Raw genomic sequence first — 25,712 nt, forward strand, 5'->3', positions numbered from 1 at the left:
ATGGAGGCATCAGGTCCTGAAGGACCCTCTTCTGCCCTGAGTCTGTCTTTGAGGTCAGCTCTGGAGGCTTATTCCCACCCTACAGATGGAAACGGATGAAAGGATACAGCGGGGCCCAGGTCGTGCAGCAATCTGGAGGTGAGGGGTCCACCGCAGACCCCTGAGTGAGCTCAGAGGTGGAGATAGAAGCCCAAGCATCCCCCTTGCCCAGGACTGAGGGGTGCCTAGGCGGGCAGGAGCCAGGATGGCTGGTCACTCGGGCATACAGCCAAGAAGCAAAGTGACCACAGGCGAGGGGGCCCAAGGCACCTCTGCCGGCCCACCTCTCCTGGACAGGCTCTTCCTGGAGGCAGACGCCACCGGGGGCCTGTTCCAGCTGCCATACCCCACCCCTGCAGGGCAGGTCACAATTTGCACCCAACCTCCCTGCCATTTTCTTGGGTGATGTGCACGCCCAGTAAAAATTACAAAAACCATCCTGTGTGCTTATGGTGGAAGATGGTCAAGGGCAGGGATCGTTTCCCCATTTTGCAGGTGAGGGAAACAGGCCCTCCCCCTCCCACGGCCCCAGGCCGGAGATCCTGACCCCTGGCTGAGGGTATTTCCCACCAGTCTAAAACCCAGCTCGTATCTGTGGCCAGTCTCGGGGTTCCCTGTCCCGGGCAGGGTTCAGGCTTGCACAGAACCTAGTTGCAGCCATGGTCCGCCCCCCGCCCCCCCCCCCAGCCTCTATTTCTTCATCTATAGATAGGATGATAGCACTTGACCTTACCAAAGGGGGCCGCTGGGAACCTGAAAGAAACTGCAGGTGGAAAGAGACCCGTGAATGTCTACAGGGTTCTGAAAGCAAAGATTTAAGGAACTATGTGTCCCAGGGTGTCCCAGGTGGAAACTGCTAGGTCCGGGGTGCCCACAGGAGAGACTAGAGCAGTCAAGCTGAGAGGCAGGCCCCCCTCCCCTCAGTGGCAAGGATCCTGGGCCGGCGGAGAGTCTGTGGGGGGGGGGGGGGGGCGGGTAGCCAGGGCCTCGGGAGCCCCAGGCAGTCAACGGTCCCTCTGCCGCTGGATCAAGACGAGAGGCCCATTTTCCAACACGCCCAAGGAAAAATATACATAAAGGTTGATGTGCTTTCAAATGGGTTTTTGCTTTACTCTTCTCTTTTCTCCCTGTGAGTATTAACCTCGGGGACCCCGGGGACGGCTCGGCCTGCTGGAGCACCTGCTGGGGTCACGCGTAGTCATTAGCTTTGCGGTCAGTGCAGAATAAACCCCAATTCCCGGCGCCTGCGAGAGCAAGCGCCCGCTCCCGGGAAGCCCGCTGCCACCCGCCCGCCCGCCTCGCTCCTCCAAAGTCACACTTTTCTTGCCTGACTTGTTCCTCTGCTGCTATTCTTTTCTATTCTACCTCCAGCTGTGGGGGCGTCGAAGAAAAAGATGAGATCAAGTTGAGGGGAAAAATTGTCATTTCTTGAGCCCTTTGTTTCCCAGGCCCCTGGCAAGTGGGGGGGTGCAGGGGGGAGGCCAGCTCCAGGCTGGGGGGCTGGGAGGACCATGGGTCCGTGCCAGGCGGTGGCAAGGGCCGTAGCCCCCCAGTTCCGGAGAAGGGGTGCAGATGTCTGCGGGAGGTGGGGTGCAGGGACTGGCAGGGCACAGCTTGGCTCTGGGCACCCCGGCCTCCAACCTCTTTCTGTCTTTTATCAGAACCAAGCGCCTCCAGGCCTCTACACAAAGACCCAGGACCCCGCCAAAGCCCCCAACAGCCCTGACATCCTTGAGATCGAGTTCAAGAAAGGTAGGTGCCCGCCTGTTGGGACGTGAGGAGGTGGGCTCTTGGGGCCCTGGGGTCCTGGCTCCTTTCCCCTGTGCCCAGGCCTGGGCACGAGCCATCTCCATCCCTCCTGTGTTCCCGGAAGCCAGAATTCAGGTTTCCCAACCCCCGCTTCCCCAGATGGCATGGTCCACGGAAGCCCCCCAGGCTTAAGAGAAAAGCACCCTCAGTGGCCCATCACATGGGCTCACGGGCACCAGCTCTGACGTGACAGCATTCCAGTCCCCAGGCAGTCATTTGCCAGCTGCTTTGGGACTTGGGACAGTCATTCAGCTATCCTGGGCCTCAGTGTCCCCTTCTGTAAACTGGTGATAAAAGCATCTGCCGCCTGGCATTTTCATGGCATGGAATGAGGTCTGAAAGGGACGTGTCTGCTACCGGGTTCCGGCACCAAGGAGGTGCTCAGTAAATGGCGGGTCTTAGAGAGCCAGCCTCGGGGGGCCCCTCTGACCCCACAGCTAAAGCCTCAGCTAGTCCTAGGCTCGACGCTGTCCACACCCCCTACCCCAGACTCAAAGCTGCCACCACTCTTGTTCGCTTTGGCCGTGGGTGGGTGTCCTGATCTCCCTAACTTCACTGCTAGCAGCAAGACATGTTTGCTGGCCCGGCCTGAGTGCCCAGTCTCGAGCCTGGCACCAGGCATACCTCTTGCCGCAGAGGACAGATGGGAAGGCAAGGTGAGCCTGGTAATGAGAAGGGTGGGACCAGGCTCAGAGTGAGGGCTCAGGGCACCCAAGGAGAGGACCTGCCCAAGCAGCTGTAGAAATCGGGGAGGCTTCCTGGAGGTGGTGCTAGGCAGGAGCTAGAGCATCCAGCAAGGTGGGGGGGGGGGGCATCCTGAGTCTGGACAAGGAGGCTGGACAGTCCATCCACAAGGCCACTCCCTGGGCTAGAACAGAGCAGAGGGAGAGGGACATGGTCCCTCCCAGGGCACCTCAGAGACCTAGGATGGGGAAGGGGAGGTGGGGGTTCAGATCTGTGCCTCACTCGTGCTGGTGTGACCTTGACAGCCAACTTCACCCCTCTGGGCCTCGGGCTCACTTTCCTATAAAACAGGCCATGGAAATGATGTTCGTAGGTGCTGAGTATGATGTGTGGAGCGAGACGGTGGGAAATAGAGGCTGTTAGTACGCGGATCATCCGCCTCTCCTGGCCTTTCCCAGGAACCTGGCCAAGCCAGCGGGCGTCTTCATTGCCCCCCCCCCCCGCATCCATTCAAACGCTTGAATTTCATGCCACTTGGGAACCAAAGGGCCCGTGGTCTGATGCCCCCGCAGGTAGCTGAAGCCCTAAGTGCCCATTCTGTCTGACCCAGGTCTGGTCCGCAGGCATGGGGCATCTCCGGGCACCATCTTGAAGAAGGTGGCAGGAGGGGACCCAGGCAACACCTCCGGCAGGTTCCGCCAGGGAGCCTGGGAGAGGGTGGGAGGCGGGCGGGCAGGCGGCAGCGGGGTCCCGGACACAAGGCTCTGGCAGCCTTTCTTCCAGAAATAGGGCAGCCCCAAGGGCTGAGCTGGAGAAGAAACGTGATCCATTTTAATGATTTGGGGAACCGTCTGGAAAAAAAAAACAACAAAAAAACAGACGGGAGGAGCCGTCCCCGACTACTCCCATTCACTCTCTAGTTAATTTATTTGAAGTTTTAATCTAATTATTAACTATTTTAAAGGCTAAGAGGCTTTCTCCGGCAGCAGCATCGACAATGTTAGCTCCTCTCTGGGGCAGGCCCCCATCCAAGGCCCCTGCGAAGGCCATAATAGGACCGGGAGGGAGAGAAAGGGAGAGGGGAGAGGCGGGCAGTGGCGAGAGGGGCTTAAGGTTCATTATTGGGCAGACTTACATTTAATAGCAATTTACAACCAAGTTATAAAACCCCTGGAAATGGGGGTGAAGAATGGCGAGGTGACAGCGCCTTGAGGGAAGCCCCTCCAAGCGGCGCCCGGCTAATAAAGACTGGAAAGCCGCTATAGAGGCTGATTGGCCCCCGGTCGCTGGCTACATGGTAATGAGCTGGGCAGATGGGTGGGGGATTATCCGCCAACTTTGAACAGCTTTTCTTTGTCACTGTTACAGCTCTCTTGTTAGCCCCCTGATACATTCATTGCTCATTTCACACCGCTCCAGAAAAGTGCCCCCTTGCTATTCAAAGTCAACCCTGAACCCACCCACTGCCCCCCTTGACTCGGCCCTGCCCTCCCCTCCCCGAGCAGCGGCCACCTCCCTCCTGCCCTCCTGCCACCCCAGCCCCGACTTCTCAGAATTCACGGACACCTCCCGACACCTCGCCTGCTGGAGCGGGCACCCCTTTACCCCGGCAATTGGATGGCTGTGGCTCTGGAGGTCTGGGGTGCGGGGTCCGGGGGGTCCACCTGACGGACGTGGCAGGGGGCTGTGAGTGTGTGTGTGTGTGTGTGTGTGTGTGCGCGCATGTGCATACACGAGCCCGAGCCCCTCCGCATCTCGGCCAGGCGGCCTGGGTAGCTGGTGGGACAGAAGGTGCCCGGGCGTAAGACAATGGTGGAGCGTGAAATTCAATTAGTTCAGGGCTGGTTCCAATTTCACAGCCCCTAAATGCAAAAGGGACAGAGAGAATGGGAAGGGTGGGGGGCGCGTTTTTATTGCATTTTCCCTTTCATTCTGGGGGGCGTTCTCGCCCCTTCTCTCCCTCCAGCAGGCCCCAACCTGCACAGGGCTTTTCAAGGAGTCATTTGGAGTCCATATCTGTCACATCCATTTAAGGCGTTGCGGGTGGAGGGAGAGGGCGGGGTGCCAGGCACAGGCTCCTCCGAGCTCCGGGCCCGCAGGCCCACCGCCCTCTCCTCCTGCCCTAGGGGTCCCCGTGAAGGTGACCAACGTCAAAGACGGCACCACCCACCGCACGTCCCTGGAGCTCTTCATGTACCTGAATGAAGTCGCGTGAGTGCCCGCAGCCTTTCCCGGCCTCCTGGGAGACCACCATCTCGGGCAAGCCCTGGCACAGGCCATTGTGGCTGATGGTCACGGCCTGGGGCTTCGGGGCCAAGGGGGATGCGCCTGGGTCCTGCCGGTGGCCTTTGGCACGGCCCGTAGGCAGGGGGTCTCCTGGTTTGAGCTTCTGAGCCCTCCGTCCGACCCGAGACCGGGACAGAAGGAAAGATGAGCAGGGGGTAGGGCTGGTGCCATGCAAGGCCTCAGGACAGAGGTAACAAGTGGCAAACTCAACTGCGTGACCCAGGCGATCCTTTCCACCCTCGGGGTCTCAGTTTTCCCACCTGTGCAATGGGCGGTTGAAGCAGGTGACTTGGCTCAGATGTCCTTTGAGTCTTGGATCCTGTGATGGTGCCGGGCACCCCCCCATGTGACTCTGTGGCTCTGGCGCCCCACAGCTGAGAGCCCAGCCAAGAGGGCGGCCTCCGACTCGCATCCTCGCGGCGGGGCGGCATCTGGTTTTCAAGAACCCGCTCTCCCCACAGGGGCAAGCACGGCGTGGGCCGCATCGACATCGTGGAGAACCGCTTCATCGGGATGAAGTCCCGAGGTGAGTCTGCTCTCCGCCCTCGGGGGCACGTCTCAGCTCCCAGAGACTCCAGAAGCCCCCCAGATCGCCATCCCATCGGGACGTCGGGGCAGGTTCCTTCCCCCCACCAGACCGTTTCTCCCCTGTGAAGCGGGGATAGCGGGCCGTGTGTCCCTGACTCCCAAGGGCATCATGAGAGGCACTGTCCCAAGAGTGAGGAGGAAGCTGGGGGTCCAGGAGGGGCTCAGAGGCGAGGGAAGGCCAGGGACGGGCCTGGAAGCCGGGCTCCCCTGTGCCCTGGGTGGGTCGGCCAGGTCTGGAGGCAGACCATGCAGGCCGATTTCACAGTCATTAAGGCTTCTTTGAGGAGGCCGCCAGCCCAGCAGGGCAGGAATCCTGCCAGGGGTGGGCGCTATGGGCTGCGCTGGTCACGCGAGGGGGGCCTGCGCCTGGGTTTGGGGCAGCTGACTCGGCTAGGCAGCCCGTAGCTGCTTTTGGCTGGCCCAGGAGTGGAGAGAGGTTGGTCCCAACCAAGCAGGTGCCTGTCTCTTCTCTTTAGTAAGCAGAGCCCTGTGATTTTCCGGCCATCGCTCACAGGGGCATCAGACCGATCAGTCCCCAGGCCACACCCTCCCCTCCGGGACTCAGTTTCCCCATGCAAGGGGATCTCAAATCCCCGCAGGAACTGGGTCTGTCAGCATGATATAAAGCAATGCTGCCTCCTTAGGGAACTTTAAGAGGGAGAGGGAAATCTTGCAGCAGTGAGAGCCCCCAAATCGAGCCCCTGATTTTTTAAATACTGGTGGTGAGCTTGTGGGGGGGGGGCCTGTTTTGACAGACGTTCAGCTTGCTTTGCTTAGGTTCGATTTATTTTATGTTATTTTTTATTAAAAACAATTTTTTTTTAATCTTTATTTTTGAGAGACAGAGTGTGAGCAGGGGAGGGGCAGCGAGAGAGGGGGACACAGAATATGAAGCTGGCTCCAGGCTCCGAGCTGTCAGCACAGAGCCGGACGCGGGGCTCGAACTCACAAACTGTGAGATCATGACCTGAGCCGAAGTCGGACGCTCAACCGACTGAGCCACGCAGGCGCCCCGTATTTTATGTTATTTTTAAAAGTTCATTTACTTATTTGGAGAGAGGGAGCACGAGCAAGAACACGTGTGCGAGATGGGAGGGGCAGACAGAGGGGGAGAGAGAGAAAATCCCAAGCAGGCCCCACACTGCTATCGCAGGGGGGGACGTGGGGCCCGAACCCACAAACCATGAGATCATGTATGCCCTGAGCAGAAACCAAGAGTCAGATGCTTAACCGACAGAGTCACCCAGGCGCCCCTTCTTCGGGCCAATTTAAAAAGATAACACAAGCCAAAGGCAGCCAGGCCAAGGGATAGTCACGGCGCTTTGTCCTTTAGGACATTTTTACTAAGATTCTCAGATGCAGAGAGCTGATGGCCAGATTTCAGCTGTCAGAACAGCGCGCTGGGCCGGGAGGCAGGGTGTGGGAGCTGTCACTCAGGCTCGCCCAGGCTTGCCCGGTGACCTCTGACTTGTCAGCTCGGGGCCCCGGTTGGCCCACGTGTGACGTGGTAGGCACGGGGGTGGAGGTCGGATCTTTTTGCCTATGACCTGTTTGGATGTGTCTCCAAAGGTGTGGGGAGGAGGGAGGCAAAGTGACTCCTTAGCCTCTTTCCCATGATTTTTTTTTTTTTTTTTTTCCCTCCTGGACTCAGCTACTATCTTCCAGAAGCAACCTAATTGAAACTCTCAGGGAAGGCCTTGTCAGAACAATATTACTAATTAGCTGCTACCTTTTACCCTCACTTACCTTTGTCTCTTACCTGTATTAACGTCTAATTAAATGTCCCTTTGTCTCCGTCTGCCCTTGGGAGACAGCACAATGTAAAATCGTGCGAGGCAGATCTAGGCGGACCTTGGGGAGCCACAGATCCGCAACCTTCATTTGACAGAAGGGGAAACCAAGGCCAGGACTGATGCCCAGACCCAGAGAGGCGTGGGGCTGAGGCCAAGAGCTGAAACTCGGGGGTGGGGCACACCCAGGTTCCGGCCGTGTTGCATAGTGGGATCAGGTGCCCCACAAATGACAGCAGCCACAGAGGCATGCTGGAAGGTCAAAGGCGGCCTGTGCCCTCGGGGAGCTCAGTGTGGCTCAGAGGCATCCTCTATGGCACCTGCCGTCATGACCTTCCCGAGCCATCATTCGTGGATTGTGGACGTGTCTCGGTGCTTTGGAGAGTGATGCCAACCGACCGGGACAGGCACTTGTGGTGAAAACGAATCACCTTCCGGGTAGGGACTGGCCTGAGGTCACTCTGTGAAATGGCATCCCGCAAAGTAGGGACAGTCAAGTAAACTTGAAGGGGGTAGTCATGAAGGCCTGGACGGGACTATGCTGAAATGACACCCTGGAGACGGTGGCAGGAGAATGGGCTTCAGCGGGTAGATGTGGAAGAGAGAGGGTGGAGTGGAACATTCTGGGGGGATTAGTGAAGAAGTTAGGGGGCACCCCAGGTGGCCTGTTAGGTCTGAGGGGGAGCTGAGCCCCTGGAACCTGACGGAGGCACATTGGAGGGCTGGGCTTTGATAGAAGACGTGAGTCCCTGTCTCAGCTCCATCACCACTGGGAAAGCAACTTAGCCTCTCCGGGTACTCTGCGTGTACCCGTGGGGAGCCGTCCCTAAAGGCACAGAATTGAGCCCGAGAGCTGTAGAGCCTTTGGAGCAGACAGTCGACATTCCGGCTCCCAAGAACTTGCTGTGTGACCTCAGCAAGTGGCTTTCCCTCTCTGTGGCCCCAGCTGTCGAAGGTGGGGCCGGCCTGGGTGATCTTACCCCTTGGAAGTTGTAATTTGCCTGTTTTCTTACTTGGATCAGAGGGGGTGAGAGAAGACAGCTGCTTTGCGATTTCTCGGGCGGTGTCCTGTTTCTACGAGTAATTCGTTGGGAGGATGAACGAGCGGGGGGGGGGGGGGTGTAAATGAGGGTGCTGGGGATGTCCACACGACAAGGTCTTTATGAAGTCCACAGTAATGGGAGAAGCTGTTAATTGTCAACGATATTGAGGGCAGAACAGGAAGACGCTGTTGTCCGTCGCTCCGTGTACAAGGGGAAAATGTCGTTTGTATTGATTTTACAAAGCTCATAATTGAAATTCGTTAAAGGGCTTGGTTTCTTTTTTTTGGGGGGGGGGGGTGGGAGTTGGGTAGGGAGCTGGGCAGTGCCACTGCCCTGAGCCTGGGGTGGTCATGGGGTCAGAGGGGCAGGGGACTGGGGAGGCTGCAGACGGAAGTCCTTTTGCTGTATTGTGGCTGTTCACGTTGTCATTATCACATTATCTTTTTAACTCTGGAGGGGGGCTAATTAAGTGAAGTAAATGAAATCAGTGGGGAGGAGAAGGGGGGCAGGGCAGGCAGGAGGGGAGCGGGGAAGGCGCCAGCTCCTGTCCTTCCGCTCACCTTCTCCTTCTCCAGCCACCTCGGCTCCCTTCTTCGCTCCCAGCCCTGTCCCTCCCCGGCTCACTTCTGCCTGCTGCTGCCTCTCCCCCCTGCGGACTCCCTGCCTCTCCTCCTCATTGCCTGCTTCTCCTCTTCCCTCTCCTGTCCCTCTCTCCTCCACCCTTTCCATCTCTCTCCCACTCTCCCCTCCTGTCTCACTTCCTCCCGATTCCTCCACTTTCTGGCTAAGAAAAACCAAGGGCTGCCCGCCCACTTACCCACCTGCCTGCCCACCTGTCCAGGCCTCCCAGAGGCTCCGCTCAGATGGAATGTTCCAGATGGAGAGGAGAGAGAGAGAGAGAGAGAGAGAGAGAGAGAGAGAGAGAGAGTTATGCAACAAAGATGTCTGTACCCTCAGAGGCCCACACTGCTCACCAGGCTGGGGTTCGCAGGGCACCAGGAGCACAGAGGACGGCTGGAGACCCACCATGATTTGCCTCCCCGTTACCATGGCAACCGCCTCCATCCTTGGCCCTGGTACCTAAGAGGGGAGCCCTTGGGCTCCAGCCAGCCTCCCTTCCCCGGGTCTTTGCAAATCTCTCCCTCTGGATCCTGCTTTCCCAAAGCAGACCACCTCTGGTCCAGGCGCCCTCACCCCTATCCCCACCCGCTGCCCCGGACCCCAGCTCACTGGTGGATCTCCCTCAGTTCTGCCAGGCCGTGCGGGTCCGGTTAACCTGGCAGCCTCGGGAGCAGAGAAACAGCAGCAGAAGTGTTTTGGTCCCCACCACTTCCTCCTCGGTCCACTCTCGCTCCCACCCCCACCCCCCCCCCCGCCAACCTCCCCTAGATCCCTGCCCTTTTCCCCATTCCCCCCCACCCCCGCCCCAGCAGTAATTACGGTGTGATTGAGGCTGCTCTGCAGAGAGCCAATGACACCTCTGTCTTTTTCCTGTAAACACGGGGAGATGAAAATAGACAGTTGGAGCCGCTGTGCATGTCACTGCGAAGATGTCTGTTGTCTCTTCCACCGCGACAGCGACTCACCTGTCATTTCCTCCTTCTTTTTGCGCAGTGGTTTGTATGCCGACTGTCAAAAGCCCCAAATCCATAGTCTTTTAGCATCAGGTTTCTGTCACTGTTTTTTTTTTTTTTTTGAAGTCATTTTTTTTTTTCCAGAAGGAATACACAGAAATCATCTGTACCCCCTACCCCTGTGGAGAGGAGAGGGGAGATCTTTCAAACGCTCTCTCTCTCCCTATCACACACTGTACACACACACACACACACACACACACACACACACACACAACAGCAGCGACCTGAAAACAGCTTTTTGATCAGTCACGATTGACTTTAACACCTAAGAAAGGGAGCAGGAATATTAATTGTGCTGCTGTGTGTCAGGGGCTATGGCTTTTCTTCTTGCCCGGATGCTTCCCGCAGCCGTCGGGCACGTTCTCTGCTCCTTTCCTGGGAAACGGCTATCCTGGGCCAGCAGCAGGTGGCCCTGGGGCAGGTCACAGGTCTTCCTGGCTGGACCATCTAGGTGTCCTCGTAGCATCGCACGTGACTGCTGTTCAGGTGATACTGTGGGGTCAGCCCCCGTGTTCTAGAGACAAAGCCAGCAGGGTGCGCACCTGTGATGTGGGTGTGCCTGGGCACTCGCCTTCCAGGCAGGCCTCCCGTGAAAGTTGGAAGGAGGAGCAGTTTGCTTGGGGCTCAGAGAGGCAACTGACGTGGGCCAAGGTCACACGGCAAAGCTGAGCTGGGAACTCTGCGAAGATATCCTGTCCGTGGGACTTCTGGTCCCCAGCCTCAGCCCTTTGCAAATACGGCTTGGACTGCGCCCCATGCCTGGCCCAGCCAGACAGAAAAGCAAGGAGGAGTCAGGCTCCCCGGGAGCCGGAAAGGAAGAGGGCTCCAGGGCTCTAGCTATTGGCCCGCCCCGGCTGGCACTATGGAGACCGACCGTGCCAATATACGGATAGGCTTTGAAAGTATCTGGGTTTTTCCAAGACGTGACAAAACTAATCATTAGAAGGCCTGTTTGCAATTCAATAAGTACCGAGTTCTTAGCTTGTGCCTAAGATGGACGAAAGGCCAGTAAAAGCCTCTGTCGGTATCTTGCTTTAGGTGGCTCTTGGAAAATTACTATGTTCCCGACCATAAAGTTTCTAGGATAGTTGAAAACCTGCCCCTTTAATATTGTGCTCATCTCTGCCATTCCGGAGGCCGACTTTGTTGATGTGGTTGTTGATTTATTTATTTTGAGAGTGGGGAGGGGCAGAGAGAGAGTCCCAAGCAGGCTCCACGCTCATCGAGGAGCCCGATGTGGGATGGGACTTGATTCCATGACCATGAGATCACGACCTGAGCCGAAATTAAGAGCTGGGACCCTTAGCCGACCCAGCCACACGGGTGCCCCTGGAGGCAGGCATTTCTCCGTGTTCCCAACATGTCTGTCTTTGTAAACAGATGGCTGAACCTGTCCGGTCTTTCTCCGTGGCCCCGGGGGCCACTGGGAGCCACGCGTGTGTGGTACCTTACCGCCCCAACTTCTGTGCTAAGCTCTCGTAGGTTTTCTGTGGCTCCCTGTTCTCATGCTCTTGGCTTTTCTCAGCCATCCATCCGCCACCAGCCTTTCTGCCCTTTCTGGCTTGTGGCTGGGGGCCGCCCCGAGCCCATTTGAACCTTGTTTGCCAAAAGCTGAGTGAGGGTCTGAACAACTCCCCAGGACTCCAGGGCTTGGGGCCGGTGCGTGAACTTGGGATGGTGGGGTCTTCCTGCTGGGGAGGCCATTTCCCCTGCCCCCCTGAAAGGTCACGGTTGGAGCAGGACAGTAGACCTTGCCCTGAGGGCCACACAAGTGGAATGGGACAGGCTCCTTTGTGGCACACTGTGATCGTATCAGCACCTGGCCTCTAGGTGGGGCTTTGACATGGATGTGCCCACCCCCCAAGACCAGGATATCAGAGGTTTGCAGATAAGAGACTCACCACCCGCCCCCCACACACCCCAGAGAGGCTCTTTTCTTCTACTTGGGAACACCTCGGAGCCAGGGTGAGAGCCCAGGCTTTTCCTCCTAAGCCACTCCTCAGATTTGTTCCCTTTCACGCCCTGGTAAGCACGGGATTGCTTTGCCAGAGGCCCTGAGAAGCAGCCTGGGGCAGAGAAGGGAGGCCCAGTGCCGGTCCCACTCGCCTTGGGCAGGTCCCCTCCCTCCCCGGCTTCAGCCTGCCCCTCTGTGAAAGCGGTGTTGGACCCGGTTGGCATTTAAAGGACTTCTTGGTGGAGACCAGCGTTTTCGGAGGGGCCTCCGCTCCCCGCAGCGGGGCCTGGGCTGCGTGTTCTAAAGGCCGGGCTTCTGCCAAAGCCTATCTGAATAACAGGTTTGCAGCTCAAAGTTAGGACAACAGGGCACCGGCGATCCGAAAGGGCCTGTCCTTGCCCCAGCATTTCTGCGACTCCCAGACGGAAAGATCCAAGGCGGGCAGGTTCTCGGAGGAGGGCGTTTCTGGCCAGGGACAGCGCACTCAGCCGTGTCCTCGGCCCCTTGGGTTCCAGGGTTGAAAACAACCTCCTTTCTGATTTGGGCTCAGGGCAGGGGAGGCTTTTTGAAACCTTTTTGTGGAAACCGTGGTACAATACACCTAACAGGTGTATTTGAACCATTTTCGAGCCTACGGTCCAGTCCAAATACATTCACACTGCTGTGCAGCCGGCCCACCGGCTACCTCTAGCCTCGTTTTTGCCTTCCCGAACCGGAGAGTCCTCACCCTGTAAACCAGCCCCCCCCGCCAGCCCCTCCTCCTTCCCAGCCCCTGGCGCCCGCCCTTCTGCGTTCTGTGCCTATGAACCTGACGACTCTGGGAGGCCTCACGTAAAGTGGAACCGTGCAGGATCTGTCTTCCCGCGACCGGCTGGCGCTCCTTGTGCCCTGTTCTCCGGGCGCATCCCCGCCGGATCCCGCGTCAGAACCCCCTCCCTCTTTCAGGCCAGATAATAATTCTGTTGAGTGTGTTTGCCACATTTTGTTGAGCCGTTCGGCCGTCGGTGGGCATTCGCGCTGCTTCCGCCTTCTGGCCGTGGTGAACACGGCCGTGCAGGTCCTTTCTGGTTTTAGAGCAGCCAGGGTGGCGAGACCGCGGTACGTTTTCAGGATCACCAAAACATTCCGTTAATACCGGAACGTTATGCGGTGGGAGGAGGGGAACCTTTTGGAGGGGCATCTGCGGAAGGGGGACGGTTACGGCCCCGCCATCGGGACAGCAGACTCTGTGGTCAGCTCAAGGTGCTGCCCTGAACTTCACCGGAGAGGCCGTACTGCTCGCCGCAAGAGGGGGTCTGACCGTGCGCGCGCGCGGGCGGTCCTGCCTCTGGGCACCGTGGTGTCCTCCCCTCTAGGGAGGAATCTGGGAATCACACCTTCCTCCCGGGACCGCGCTCAGCTCGGGGCCAGGCGCCTCAGTGTCACTTCGGAGACCGTCTGGTCCAAGCAGGCTGTTTAGGAAACGGAGGGGCTGGGCCTGACGTAATAGGGACGGAGGGGGCGCCGTGAGCAAGACCAGCCTCCCCACGACCTTCTGGGTTTGGGCCCCCACCGCCAGCTGAGCCACAGGGCAGCCGACAGCACTGGTCAGGGACGTGGCCCCACGTTGGGCACGTCCTTTCTCCTCCCAGGCTCAGTTTCCCCATCTGTGCATGGGGCCAGCACAGGATACCGCCGAGCCCTCCGCGGCTACCCCAGAGGTGAGGGCTCCTCTGCAGAGACGTGACTTATAAGGGAGCCTCTGGCTGAAGGTGGCATGTGTGTGCACAGCTGTCCCCTCCCCTGGCTCCCCCAGTGGAAGGGAGGAAGGGATATTTGGGGCCCTGGGCTCCACCGTGGTTGGTTTAATTATAGGTTTTCAGCCGCGGGCCGGTGGGCACGCGTTGGGAGGGAGGGGGGAACAGCTCCGAAACCCTGTCATTTTCCAACGTCTGAGGGCCTCTTCAAAGGGGGGATCCAGACATTTTCTCCACAAGCCGCAGAGTGGACTGTCGTGGCCCCAGCATGAGCATAATGACAGGAGCGTTTTGCGGCAAGCTGGGAGTGAATGGGTCCGACCGGCTTGTCTCCTGTCAGACGAGTCATTATTTTTTTTTTCCATTTTTTTTGTCATTTGCTGACAGTTTGGGTTTCATGCGTTTCTCTCTTTTTTTCCTCCTTTTCCCCCTGCCTGGAAAAATGGCTAGGTATCTACGAGACCCCAGCAGGGACGATCCTGTACCATGCTCATTTAGACATCGAGGCCTTCACCATGGATCGGGAAGTGCGCAAAATCAAACAGGGCCTGGGCTTGAAATTCGCCGAGCTGGTGTATACGGGTGCGTAGACCCCGCTGCCCTCCCCTCCCTAAGCAAACAGCACCCTCCTCCGGTCCCGCTCCACCCACCGCCATCCTCGCGAGAGAGCCCGAAGGATGCAGGCTGAAGGGGGTCAGGCGAGGGCGGGGGACAAGGAGCGAGGGGGGCGGGGGCGCCAGAACCTGCCTTCCTCGCCGGGTGTTGAGGGGAATGTGTCAGTCCCCCCAGGATGTCCAGCCGCTCTGCCACCTGCGATTCGCGTGACGTCAGGGGGGCCAGGGAAGCGTCACACATCATCCCTGGGGTGGCCGACTTTGACGCGGCACGCGTGCCAGGCACTGTGTGGGGACACCAGCCATCCCAGGGAGTCCCTCCCAACGTTCCCAGGAGAGCTCCGGCCAGCTCTTGTTACAGACGAGGAAACTGAGGCTCAGAGGAAAAGGACCTTGTACAAAATGACACAACCGGAGGTGGCCTAGTTGGGTCTGGCCCCAGGTCAGGCTGTCTCCAGGCGGAACCTGGAACCACCTCAAGCGAGGGAAAGGCTGCCTGGACCAAGAACTCGGCCCCAGGTCCGGGCATCGCACGAGCCAGATGTCACTAACCCACGCTCGGAATGACATTAGCACGCAGTATGGGTGGGCCCCCGATTTACAGTTGAGACTCGGGTTTCCGTGCCTTACCTGTCGTCCCAGAGTTGGAATCCACATTGTAAAACACTGGTCCCCAGGTCCGGCCCATCTTCCATACCTGTTCAGCCCCTGAGGGGAACCCAGTTTTTGTTGTTTTTTTTTTTAATACTTCTTAAATAGTTGGGGGAAAAGTTAATGACACTCTTTCACGTCACAGGAAAATGACAGGTAATTCGGATTTCAGTGTCCATAAAGAGTTTTGGGGGCACGGCCGCGCTCATTGGCTCCCATGTTGTCTCTGGCCGCCTCCGAGAGATAATGGCAGCGCTGAGTAGTTGTGAGAGAGGCCGCACGGCCCGTAGAGCCTGGAATAGTTACTGTCTTCAGGGCCCTTTCCGGAAGATGTTTGCCGACCCCGCTCTGTGGCATTCACCGGCTCCTTAACGTGAGAAACCACATCACAGCAAACAGCCCCTCTGAGCTGTGGCCGGGGACCGGCTGCTGACACCTATGGGGTCCTGGACGTCAGGGGGACCCTGGAGAGTGAACATTAATAATCCCTACCTGGGATAAGACTCCGCGGCTCCTACTCACCCCCTCCTCCTCCACCCGGAGCTTTTATTTCCTTTGAAAGCTCCTAACCACTGTAACTCATCTTGGGGCTTCAAGGGGACTCGGTGGTTATTGGCTGGGTGATCTCTCCCTCCCATTGTATCCGGCAGCTTTGAAGCCGGGTCCCCCTCCTTCCCAGGTAGAGACAGGTGTTTAAATACCATTGTCTCCTGCGGGCTCTCTTGCTCAGCAGGGCTTCAGCTGGAAGGTGGATTCTGGTTACAAAGGAGGAGAGTCGTGAAGCCTGGCAGGCCAGTGGGGGAGAGCACCTGGCCTGGGCGGCGGGCTGCTAGCTCCGAGGCCCCGGCTGCTGCTGCGGGGAGGCCGAGCGGGGGCAAGCCACCAGTCGCCAGCCACCTCCCTTCTCATCACAGAAGGGCTGCTACCTCTTGCCGAGGGGCCCCGAGCTGGGCCCTCACGGGTATCACCTCATCTTGGCTGCACAGAGGTGAAGACACTTGAACGGTTTCACGGCTGACGAGTGGTGGCTTTGAGCCCGGGACAGGCCAGCTTCGGAGGGCAAGTGCTCAACCGCTCCAGTCGATCCCAGGAGGCAGGAGGGGCGTGGGGGCAGGGAAAGTGGGCTGGGGCCCTTAGGAAAGGGAGATCAAGGGTGGGGTGGACAGAGCATGCAGGGGGCGGGGGGGGAGGGTTGCTACTGCAAAGTGTATTGAAAACTACAAATGCCTGGCATGTTTCCCAGGATAGAGGCAGGGACCAGGGCCATGCCTCTGGCTGGTTTGATGACCTTGAGTAGGTCTGTCTACCCCAAGCCTCAGTTTCCCCTCCTGTGAAACACAGGGCACCAGGCCGGGACTCTTCACGGTTCCTGATTCTAACAGCTCAGTCATACAGCCACTCCGCTGTGACACTCGGCTTCCCCGGAGCACAGACAGGGAGACTGAGGCACGAGGGAGCCCTTCTGCCTCAGCCGCACTCCTAGATGCCCTGGTGACTGACCCCTGTTCATTTCCGTCTCCTCACCCCATCCCCACATCTCCCTATGGGCTTGTACAGATCCCCTCCCTCCAGGCGCAGACCCTGATCCCAACCCACAGGGTCACCCTGGCAGGATCCCGGCTTCAGGACCCATCTTCTTTAGGGCACATAAGCTCACCTCCTTTCCCCTCGCCTCAGTTACTTCAGCAGAAAAATGGGTATAATGCACCCCTCCAACAGAGGGCTGTTATCCCCATTGGCACAGTGCCTGGCCCAGCCCAGAGCTGAGATGCCCATGCAACGCACCAAGTTCACTGCCCCTCTCCCCAGGCTGGGTCCGCTGGGAAAAGAGATCTGAGTGCAAGACCTCCACGTAGTAGAGGTGGGGAGGTCCCGAGATAAAGCCCAGGCCGGGTCTTCCCGCGTGGGTTTCAGCCCCCTATCTCTGGCTCTGTCTTCCAGCCTGAGAGCTTAAAGGTCTAATCATCCTGACTTAGAAAGATGGCCAAGCCACCGGGGCATGGCAGGGAAGGGGCGCGGGGGGCATCAGTGTCCCCTCCCACGGGGGTCTGGGCCAGAGTCGGGAGCACTCTTCGGGATCTGACTGTGGCTTGCGACAGCCTCTTCCTCTCTGGGTTTCTGTCTCCCTGTATGCAGTGAGGGCTGGCGGAGGCTGAGTTCAAATCTGGGATTTAAAATGCTTAGTGTTCGGCCCACATCCTGTTCACTGAAACCACACAACTCCCCCCGAGAATGGTTAGTACTCTCTCACCGTACAAACGAGGAAACCGAGGGACAGAGAAGTTGCATCGCTTGTCAGCGTGGAGCGGGAGGTGAACCCAAGTGACAGGTGGCTGGAGAGCGAGGACCCAGTCTCTTCTCTCCCTGCCTGGCCCCTCCCCCACTTCTGCAAGCCACCGGACCCCATCCCGGAGAAGGCCTGCTCCGCTTTCCCACGGAGAGCCTCAGCAGGTGCCCCCCCCCCCCCCCCCCCCCCGCCAGCCCCAGAGGCCTGGCCTCCAACAATAGCTGCAGACCTGGGGCTGACCTGGCCCTTTATCAGGGCAGGAGATCGCGCACCATCTGGCCCCACAGCTGCCCAGGTGGGGTCACCTTCCCGGCTCCGTTTCAAAGAAACCCTACCGCCTGAGCTGTCCCTCCCCCAATCCTGCCCGCGCGGCCACCCGCCCTCCACAGGGACCAGAGAGGAGATAGCTGTCTGCAGGTCTGAGCCTGTTGGGGCTGAGATACAGGCCCTGGGGCAGCCTGGGGACTGAGCACATGGCCTTCGCTGGCCTTAGGGCTCCGGGGGTCAGAGCTTGGGGGCGGGGGAGGCGGCACATTTCTCAGGCACCTTGTGCGCTGATGGATGTTCCATCCCGGGACAGGAAAATTCCAAGATTATCATGAACTTGGGAACTAAGGGCAGACCCAGGCCCCTCAGGGTCTGCTTGGGTGTGACCTTGGAGAAACCTCGGCTTCCCCGAGCCTTACTTGCTCACCCAGAGAAGAGAGAGGCTAAGAGAGTTTTTCTCATAGGGCTGTTTATGCCCATTCGAAGAGCCAGTCCAGGATACCTGTGCTTCATTCATAAAAATATTTGCATATGCAAATATTAGCAGTATGTTGACAGGTTACTGACATCCAGGGAGTAGCGGGGGGCGGGGGATGCGTACTGGCTCTTGGCCAGGACGCCAGTGTGTGGATGCCCAGGACTTCCACGCCCAAGAAGCCCACTAGTCCTGGGAGGGTGATTTTGTGTCACCCCAACTCCAGACATGGGGAAACAGAGGCAGAGAGGTGAAGGCCACGCACATGTGGCCTTTCTGCACCCGAGCCACCATCCAGCTGCCCGTGCTGGGGGCTTCCATTGCTCAGGCTGGGGTCACACACACGCCTGAGTCTCAGGAGGCCTCCTGCCCCACCGCTGTCCACTGTCCTCATGAGACTGAGCTCCCAGCGGGCAAGCGTCCCTTCACTGCCGTGTCCCCAGTGCCTGGCCCGTTGTGCTCCCTGAATGTCTGGCATGAGGCAGAGGGTAATAGCTCCCCTCCTGATCGTGGCAAGGGTACCTCCTTACCCACAAGAGACCTGCAGGGCCACAGGCCAGGCCTACGGGCTTATGCCACAAGTGCGCGTCATGCCTAGACTCGGCAGTGAACAGGGCCGACCCACCCTCGAGGTCCACCATGATGGGCTGAGGCGTGCGGTACCCCAGCGCCGTGGGCCACCCTAGCACCCTCACTTTGTCCCCGCTGCAGGTTTCTGGCACAGCCCTGAGTGTGAATTCGTCCGCCACTGCATCGCCAAGTCCCAGGAGCGCGTGGAAGGGAGAGTGCAGGTGTCTGTCTTCAAGGGCCAAGTGTACATCCTCAGCCGGGAGTCCCCACTGTCCCTCTACAACGAGGAGCTGGTGAGGTAGGTGCCCTACAATTGCCCCAGCTGGGGAACAGACCCCCACAGCCAGTGTCTCTTCTGACGGGCTTTCTCAACAAAGATGAGCACGAGCAGGGCACGGAGGAGACGGTCACGAAGAGAACAGACATGCTGCCTCTGCTCTCGGGGCCCTTACAGGCTAGATGGGGAGAAAGGCACCAATCCAATGATCGACTGAATGAGGAAAGGGGGTGTTAGGCTGGGGCGAGGTGCTGGGTACTCTGGGTAGAGTGTGGAGAAGCTTCCCTGAGGAAGTCACCTTTGAGCTGGCCTCCAAAAGACAGGAGCTAACCAGGTGGAGAGGCAGCAGGCAAGTTTCCAGGGAGGTTCTGGGCCTGGGAAGAGCCTAGAACATTCCAGGCACTACCAGAACCATGGGAGGGACCAGAGCATGGGGGCCAGGGACCAGAGCATGGGGTTCCTGGAGCCAGATCTTAAAGGGAAGGACCCATCAGATCTTTTGTTTCCCAAGGGTCCTTTCTGGCTGCCCTGGAGAATGGATTCGGGCGGGGAGGGAATGAGCAAGGGTAGAGCCCATAAAGCACCCCATGGGACATGCCGGTGGCTGGGACCCGGCTGATGGTCCTGGAGACCGAGAGAAGCAGAAGGATGTGACAAATGGTTCAGAGGGAGAATCGAGGGACACCTGGGTGGCTCAGCCGGTTGAGCATCCGACTCTTGATTTCAGCTCAGGTTATGATCTCCAGGTTCATGAGATCGAGACCCCCGTGTCAGGCTCTGTGTTGATGGTGCAGAGCCTGCTTGGGATTCTATCTCTCTCTCTCTCTCTCTGTCTGTTTCTGCCCCTCCCGTACACACTCTTCATCTCTCAGAATAAATAAATAAACCTTAAAAAATTCAAATAAGAGAGGTAGAATCGAAAGGGCTTGGACGTGGAAGAAGATGAGGAGGAGGTATGAATCACCCAGCACGAGCTGGGCGCGCTTCGGTGGCAAGTCCTGGGTGGAGGGAATTCTTGAGGAAAGAGCGTGCATTTGGATTCAGACACCCTGAGGGTGAGTCATCTTTGAGACTGACCAGGAGAGTGCCTGGTCAACCCTTGGACACACGGGTCTAGAGGGGAGGAGAAATTGGGTTGAAGACAGTGGAGAGTGGTGGACAGCCGGATGTTTTCCGAAGCCAGGAGGAAACTGGCTGGGGGCTAGGATCAGACTGAGAGGGCAAGGGAGCCAAGGAGGGATCTTGAGGCCAAGCCGAGGGTGCTGACGAGGCCCCGGGGGGACAGGCTGCGGAGCCCAGGTGGGCCGGGTCAAAGGCAGCCTTTGCCTTTGAGCTGCACCTGCACTCGTGTAGGAGAGCATGGCCTTCGCCGATGATCAAGGCATCCCTTTTGGAGGTCATCTGGCCAAACCAGAGGTGGGGACAGACAGCCCCCCCACTCCCCCGACTCAAGTCCCAGGCCTAGGTCAGCCCCGGAGGGGACGCCCGTTGGGAATTAGTGTGTGAGTTTTGTTTGGCAGCCAATATTATTTTTCTCTTTCCCTTCTCCTAGCCGTGTTGAGCGTCTCCCCCCTTCCATCTTTCTAAACACTCTATAAGCCATAAATATAGCCGAATCAGTTTAGATCAGTCGGGGTAAATGTCAAATTATCTTCTCTCTTTCTCTCTCTGGCTCTTTCTTCCCTCCCCCTCCGAATCAACAGCCTCTAATAATCTGCCCAACCCTTCATTAAGCCTTACAGCCTCACTCAGGGAGATTAAATGAAGAAAGTAAAAAGGGGAAGGGAAAAAAAGAGAGAAAAGCAGGCGCATTTATTCTCACTGTGTCTCCGACCATTTCCCCTTTCTTTTTGATTTCTACATCGCTGACTTGAAAGCCCTTGAATGACAGCGTCACAGGGACCAGCGAGGAAGCCGTGAGAGGTAGCAGGGCTGGAAATGCCGAGGCACAGTAGGTAGAAAGTAACGTAATTATAGAGCAGGTCAGAGCCACTCGAATGAACAAAAATAAAAGCACAGAGGTTTTCTGTAGACCGTCAGGGGAGGTAAAAAAAAAAAAAAAATCATTGTAAACTCTTTTTCCACCACCCCCCCCCCCACCCACCCCAAACCACGATTTTAAAAAGAGGTTTTTCAGCTCCTGAGAAACACCTCTCGGAAACTCTTCGGCAGCCTTGCGGGACAAGTTGGTCCCTGGACGTGGGCCTCCCTTTGCAGGGGCTGCTGGGGCCGGTGGACACGGGGCGACAGGGAGAGGGGAGTGGGAAAGTTTGTTTTGACACGTGCGACGAGATGGTGTCGCAAAGGCAGGTGTGCATGGAGGGGAGCTGGAAGCTCGGAGCCCTGGCTTCTCCTTGGGCCGAGCACAGGGGTCCTTCTGAAGGGGATCGGTGGCAATGTGTTCCACAATTTGTGGGGGGAGGGTGGGGGGAGGGGTAAGCTTCATTTATCATCCAGGGCAAAGTCCGTAAAAGGGATCCGTGGAGGCTGATGCTTTAGTTTGGTCCGGCTTTTTCTCCTCCCAGTCAGGGGCGGGGGGCAAGAGGCAGCGCCCCCCCCCCCCCCCCGAAGTCTGTCATCTTCCCCCTTACAGGGGAACTTGCTGGTCGGCTCCTGGTGGCTTCAGCCACCTGAGACCTGGAAGGGCCAGCGGAGGTGAGGAGGAAGGGAGGGGTGGGAGTTCGTGGGCAGCTTCACAGCCCCACGAAGGTCAGGGCAAGGGCATGGTGTGGGTCGGGCAACAGAGCCCACGTCCTGAACAAGTTTCAGGACAGCGGAGCCCAGAGACCCCATTGGTCCTTGGAAAAAGCCCACATCCACAAAGAGCCAGCCAGAGGCACAGCCTTAGGGCGAAAACACCCGCAGATTCTCCTCTGCCCTCCTCCTCCCCGATCTCACCCCTGGGGAGAAGGGCTCCTGAGGGGACAGGCCGCCCCCCCTTGTCATTGAGAACCTTGAGACTGCTTTGTCCCGAGGCTGGAGTTCTGGAGACGTGAAGACAAGGGGCTGATTCAGAGCAGGATGCGTGAGAAACAGAGGAGGGTCCTCTGCCCACGGGGGGGCCTTGGAGGGTGGCCGTGTGGAGACAGATCTGAGACCGCAGCGCCCCTGAACTTGTCCTCAAAGAGCTTATCACAGTCACAGTTAAGGAAGGCAGGTGGGTGCTTGAGTGCTCCCGTCTCTGCGCCACCCACACCCCGCGGGCCCTGTTCTCGTCTCCCTCTCGGTTTCCTCGGCACCTGCGGGTCCTGGGTGCCTAAAAGATCCCCAAATAAATGAATGAGTGAATGAATGATACAAGGTAATGACATTGAGAGCCCCCGTTTGGCAAGTAAAAGCCTGAAGTTCAAAGAACAGGAATATTTGCCCTAAGCTCCCTGGCGGGGGGGGGGGGGGGGGGGGGGGGGGGAAGGGGCGGCAGAGCTGAGAGACAGGCCCCTCCCCACCCCACCCCCACCCCGCCCTGAAGGACTGTGGTTGGGAGGGGCTTTGGAAGCTAGGGAAGTGAAAACAGCCCCAGAGAGGTAGAATCTGGAAGAGGAAGGTTGTAGATGGGGCGGGGGGCGGGGGGAGACACTGGTAACAGCAGTGGTTGACCAGGCGCTTCTGGTGGCCAGCTGGCGTGGGGCGGGCACCAGGTTCGTGGATGCGTTAGGCAGGGTCTGGCCGGGACCCTACCTGCCCCGTCGTGTTAGCAGGGATGAGGCTCCCCGCTCTCCAGCCCCGGACACGGTGCCTGGCCCGTAGTAGGGCTCCTGAATTGGGACAGAAATGCAACGAGAAGCCAAAGTTTGGGCCAGCAGGGCAGAAATACCCCGGGTACCTGGGAGCCTGAGCGGTGCCCAGCCCCAGAGATCCTCTGACATCGCAAAGCAAGGCCTGGGGGCTGTGCTGACAGGCTTCTACTGTCTCCTTGCAGCATGAACGTGCAGGGCGATTATGAGCCCATCGATGCCACTGGCTTCATCAATATCAACTCCCTCAGGTGAGCGGCTCTGGGCCCTGATGGGTCCTCAACACCCCCCTCCCCCAGGTGTGGGCAGCAGGCAGTGATAGGACCTCAGCTGCCCTTTCCTAGACAAGCCCCACCTTTCTGTCCCCCTGCCCATGGCACCTGCAGTGCCTGCTTTGGACCCAGCCTGTTCCTATTCTCAAGGAGGCAGGAGGCACAGCCAAGAGCCACAGAGGGTCCTGAATACTTAGGTTCCATGTTCCCGGGTCCTGCCCTTTGCCTCTGACACTTACTCCCACCCTCTCCAGCTGGAAGAAGGACTCCGCTAGGAGCCCCTTGCCTGGGTGGGTTAGAAAGGGAAATGGCCAAGAGGTAGAAAGGCGCCTCAGAGAGTCACCGGGCCAGAAGGCACCCGTCGCCACACCCGAGCTGCGGGTCTAACTGGAAACCACCCTAGCCACGTGGACCCCCATGGCCTAGCGGGGTAGCGAGTACCATCTGAAGCCGCTCAGACCTGGGTTCAAAGCCGAGCTCTGCAGTACGGTCTCAGAGCAAGGGCAAACAGGGTCATTTATTCCCAACAGTCACCATACACTAAGCCACTCCCAAGGCACTCTCCTAACTTGTCTCCTTTAATTCATACACAAAGCTGCGACTCCAGAAACAGGCCCAGAGCGGTTAAGTAACCTGCCCACAGTCACACAGCTAGGAAGCCATATTGCTGAGTCCAGAAGGTGTGTCTGTCCAGCTCTGGGTGCTTAGCCACCAACTTCCTTCTCTCGGGACTTGGCGTTGGGTAGAAGGCACGAGTCTCTCTTGTCTCCCTGACACATGCACTGGGCACAGAGCCACCGTTTTCCCCCGAAGCCAGGCTCTTGTCCCTGGTGCCGAGACCGAGGGAGACGCTGAATCCAGCCTGACCTTCCCGGGCGCTCTCCGCTCCGACAATCACCTCCGCCAACCCGCCTCCTTCGCCCTCTGTATTTTATGACTATAAACCCTTTTTCAATGGCTCCAAACACATCGGGTTTTCATAATGGCCTCTTCATCTCTCCCATTGCCAGTTAAATGCTTTGTCTTCAACAATGCCAAGCAATGTTTTCCCCCAAAGATAAATTAATTACATTATCCTGATTGGAGGGCAGGAGGGGCCGGGGGCAGGAGTGGGAACAGAGGGGGGGAAAAAAAGACAACTTCACACACACGCACATCTTAACAAGCAGCTGCCCCCCGCCACCCGGGTTGGGCCCGAATTAATTGAACCGAGTGCATGTTGTTATTGTTAATTTACATTTTTCTTTGTTTTGAATCTGGTTTACAGGCTGAAGGAATATCATCGCCTCCAGAGCAAGGTCACTGCCAAATAGACCGGTTGACAATGAGGAGCTGGGCCGCCTCCTTTGCCCATCTCCCAAGTACAGGCGCTAATTGTTGTGATAATTTGTAATTGTGACTTGTTCTCCCGGGCTGGCAGCCTGGTGGGGGTGCCAGCCCCCAGCTTTGTTCCCCGCTCCCCTGCAGCCTGCACAAGTGGGCACGGAAGGGAAGGGGGGGGGGGTGGCTGCAGTGCGGAGATGTAAAATGACAATTAAAAAGAGATACATTAGTCTTTTGTTTCTTTATTTCTGCAGAGAGAGGGTGTGTGTGAGACTGTGTAGTCAGCGGTGCCCTTCTTAGCCCAACCTTTGTGATTTAAGCGCTACCAAAGCCACCTTTTGCCGGGGACCCTGTTTATCTGGGAGGATCGGACCGACTCTCCTCCCGCAAAAACCCCCCAGCGAATCCAGATTTGGCCCCCTGGGTCAGCCTGGCATTTTGTCACCGACTGTGGCCCCGTGCCATGTCACAGGGAACCAAGGAGAGTTTGGGTGACCTCCTGGGGAGCTGTCCCGCCCGCTGCCCACAGAGAACAGCCGGGAATGGCGGCCATGACTGCCCACAGGAGGCTCCCCGCCACAGCACGGTGGCCTTATGTGGCCCAAATTATGGAGGAGGAGGAACCCTGAGTTAAGAAGAAAAGCCTGAACAGAGAACAGAAAAGGACAGCCACAGAATTTAGGGTCAACCCTTGGGGGGAGGCCACCTGGCCTACAAGTTTCCCCCCATCACTCCAACACAAAACAAGGCCCAAGGCGGCCATGTCTGTGCAGTGACTCCGCCCCCTCAGCCATATCTCATTGGGCCGGGCCTGGACACCTGACCCAAGCCGGGCCAATCAGAATCTTGCTCCCAGGGACCCAGCAGGCACAAATAGGCAGAAGCGAGACCAGGTGCCCTTGGACTGGTTGGGATGCCTCGTTCCGGAAAAGCGCGGAGGGAGAAGAAAGCAGGAGGCAGGGGGATGGGAGGAGTGGGCTTCAGGGTTCGAATCCCAGTTCCCATCCCGGTGCGCACCGTGGTGGTGGTGGCGTTTCTTCATCCGGATTCTCTAAGACAGCCTGGGGTTCTCATAACCCAGTATCGTGTGGGGCCTAAGCTTGAGGAGGGAGTGCCTGGTACTTGCAACCAAAAGCCGCTTTACTGGGAAGACTGGAGTGCAGATTACTCTGGACCCTGCCCTGGTTCTGATCTCCCGTCTCCTGCCTTGGCCAACGAGGGTTTCTTTCAAAACGAGTTTTGTCTTTGAAACTTCTTTTTCTCTGCTTATCGGAGTTATCGGTGAATTCCTCAAAACCACCGTTGCCAAACACTTCGCTATACGCTTTATTCACATGGTCTCCCCGGACCTTCAAAACACCGTGTGGTAGACACTGTCCCCTCCATTTTACAGAGGAGGCAACAGAGGCAGAGAAATTGATTTGCCAAAGGTCCCTCAGCCTCAAGCGAGAGCCAAGGACCAAACGCTGGCCTGGCTGCCCCGCAAACGCTCCCGTGTTATGTCGTGATAGGCTGCGTCTTACTAAAATTAATTGAAATTTTATAGAAAGAATGAACATTCATCGGCTTGCCACCCAGTTACAAACACTGCTTATACCTAGTTTATTTCCTTACAGTTGTGTTTTTCTATGCTTATAAATATTTTTGCAGAGTCCTTTAAGCTAAAATATTTCAAA

The 25,712-nt window shown here is 57.8% G+C and overlaps 1 protein-coding gene across 2 annotated transcripts in view; it reads left to right on the forward strand.

The window, feature by feature from the left end:
• Positions 1-24,265, forward strand: part of ASS1 (argininosuccinate synthase 1) — a 52,895-nt gene extending 28,630 nt beyond the window's left edge. The window contains exons 10-16 of one of the 2 annotated variants that reach the window (XM_078436358.2): positions 1,701-1,791; positions 4,659-4,743; positions 5,280-5,344; positions 14,017-14,148; positions 18,572-18,728; positions 22,627-22,692; positions 23,981-24,265. In XM_078436358.2, the coding sequence (XP_078292484.1) occupies positions 1,701-1,791; positions 4,659-4,743; positions 5,280-5,344; positions 14,017-14,148; positions 18,572-18,728; positions 22,627-22,692; positions 23,981-24,026 (642 nt within the window). In that variant the 3' untranslated portion in view covers positions 24,027-24,265. Of the gene's footprint in view, positions 1-1,700; positions 1,792-4,658; positions 4,744-5,279; positions 5,345-14,016; positions 14,149-18,571; positions 18,729-22,626; positions 22,693-23,308 lie in introns of both variants that reach the window. The other variant, XM_081790961.1, reaches the window with a different exon arrangement.
• The last annotated feature ends 1,447 nt before the right edge of the window (positions 24,266-25,712 follow it).

Source organism: Panthera onca, chromosome D4 (genome assembly GCF_046562875.1).
Source record: "Panthera onca isolate mPanOnc1 chromosome D4, mPanOnc1 haplotype 2, whole genome shotgun sequence".
Taxonomy (NCBI): Eukaryota; Metazoa; Chordata; class Mammalia; order Carnivora; family Felidae; genus Panthera; species Panthera onca.